The 1,636-nt window shown below is 56.9% G+C and overlaps 1 protein-coding gene across 1 annotated transcript in view; it reads right to left on the bottom strand.

Moving 5' to 3' along the window:
- LOC106900617 (U4/U6.U5 tri-snRNP-associated protein 1-like) overlaps positions 1–1,636 on the bottom strand; it is a 4,221-nt gene that overhangs the window by 1,795 nt on the left and 790 nt on the right. Inside the window, exons 3-4 of the mRNA XM_014962751.1 lie at positions 203–281; positions 26–125 (exon numbers count right to left, since the gene is read on the bottom strand). Of these exons, the coding sequence (XP_014818237.1) occupies positions 26–125; positions 203–281 (179 nt within the window). The remainder of the gene's footprint in view (positions 1–25; positions 126–202; positions 282–1,636) is intronic.

Raw genomic sequence — 1,636 nt, 5'->3', positions numbered from 1 at the left:
CACCCCCACCCCCCCCAGGACTCACCCTTGTCCTTGAGGGTGAGCACCGTGGTCTCCCCCTCGCGAAAGGCCCCCACGTCGTGTCCCACCGTCAGCCCCTGCAGGTCCCTGGCGCTGTACAGCTCCTGGGGACACGGGGACACCTCATTGGCCCCAGGGCTCCCCACGCGCCCCCCGGTGTCCCCAAGAGTCTCCAACTCACCCTCCTCCTCCTCATGAACTCCTCCTCCACCAGGCTGCTCACCCCGAACTCCTGGTCCATCTCCTCCAGGAGCTTGGCCTGCCACAGAGGGGGGGGACACCAGTCAGACCAGTTGGGGGAGCCCCCAGGGCACTGGGACGGGGTGGGATAGGCCCAGGGCCACGGGGAGGCAATGGTGGCCACCAAGAGTCAATGTCACCAGTCGTGGGTGGCAAAGAGAACCCAACAAGGTGACCACCACCAGTCACGGGTGGCAACCCCTGGTCACAGGGACCAAAAGAACCCAACATGGGGCCACCACCAGTCAAGAGGCGGCCACGAGAAGTCAACAGAGGCCACCAATGGTCCCAGGGGAGCAAAAGAGGCCAACGGGCAGCCATCATCGGTCATGGGTGGCCCAAACTAGTCATGGGCGCCCAAGAGAACCCAACAGGAGACCACCACGGGTCACAGGTGGCCAAAAGAACCCAATGGGTGGCCGCCACCAGTTATGGATAGCCATCACCAGGCACAACAGACCAAGAGAAACCACTGGGCAGCCACAAGAACCCAACAGTTGGCCATCGCCAGCCACAGATGGCCACAAAAACCCAACGGGCGGCCACCAGCCATCACTGGTGGCTAAGAGAACCCAATGGAGGCCCACGAGAAATCAATGCGTGGCCACCACCAGGCAATAGGTGGCCACCAGGAGAAGCCACCACCACTGCTAGTCAACAAGCGGGCCAAGAAAATCTAACCGGTGGCCACCAGCAGCTTATGGGTGACCACCACCAGCCAACACCACCCCAAGCCAACAGGTGGCCACCACAAAGTCACCACCCCAAGCCAACAGGTGGCCACCACAAGCCAATGGTGTCTCCCCGAGGTTCGGGGCGGGGGAGCAGGAGATCCCTGTTGAGTGTCCAAAGACTCAAGGACCAACCCAAAGCCCCCCGAGATCCTTCACCCCAACCCCAAGACCTGGGCAAAGTCTGAACCTCGCCCAGGTCCTACCAGGGGCCACCTCAACGTCCCTGTGGCCACCAACCACCATGAAAGTGGGTTCCAGACTATGAAATTAATTTAATTATCCCCCATGAGGATAAAATTCCTTCTTCAATGCCGTTTGGTGGCCAAACGACCCATCAGTCCCACAAAAATAGACAAAAAGCATATAAAAATACTTGGTTTTTACCCAAAAGCACCAAAAAGTCCTCTAAAACCAGTAATTTTAGCCTGAAGTGACCAAAAAGTCTCTTAAAAGCGCAGTTAATGCCCCAAAATCACAAGCTTTCTGCAATCTTTGGGCAATGACCAAAAAATTTCGTCTTAGTTTTTTGGTAGCCCCAAATCCATTACAAATTTGACACGAAACCACCTTTTTAAATGGTTTTTGCCCAAATTCATGGTGGTTTCGGGTCCTTCCCCCCCATAATGGTGTGGGGGGAGGGG

This window comes from Calidris pugnax, unplaced genomic scaffold (assembly GCF_001431845.1).
Source record: "Calidris pugnax isolate Ruff unplaced genomic scaffold, ASM143184v1 scaffold2859, whole genome shotgun sequence".
In the NCBI taxonomy this organism is placed as follows: Eukaryota; Metazoa; Chordata; class Aves; order Charadriiformes; family Scolopacidae; genus Calidris; species Calidris pugnax.
The sequence above is the reverse complement of the archived record's forward strand: the minus strand, read 5'-3'. Positions and strand labels throughout refer to the sequence as shown.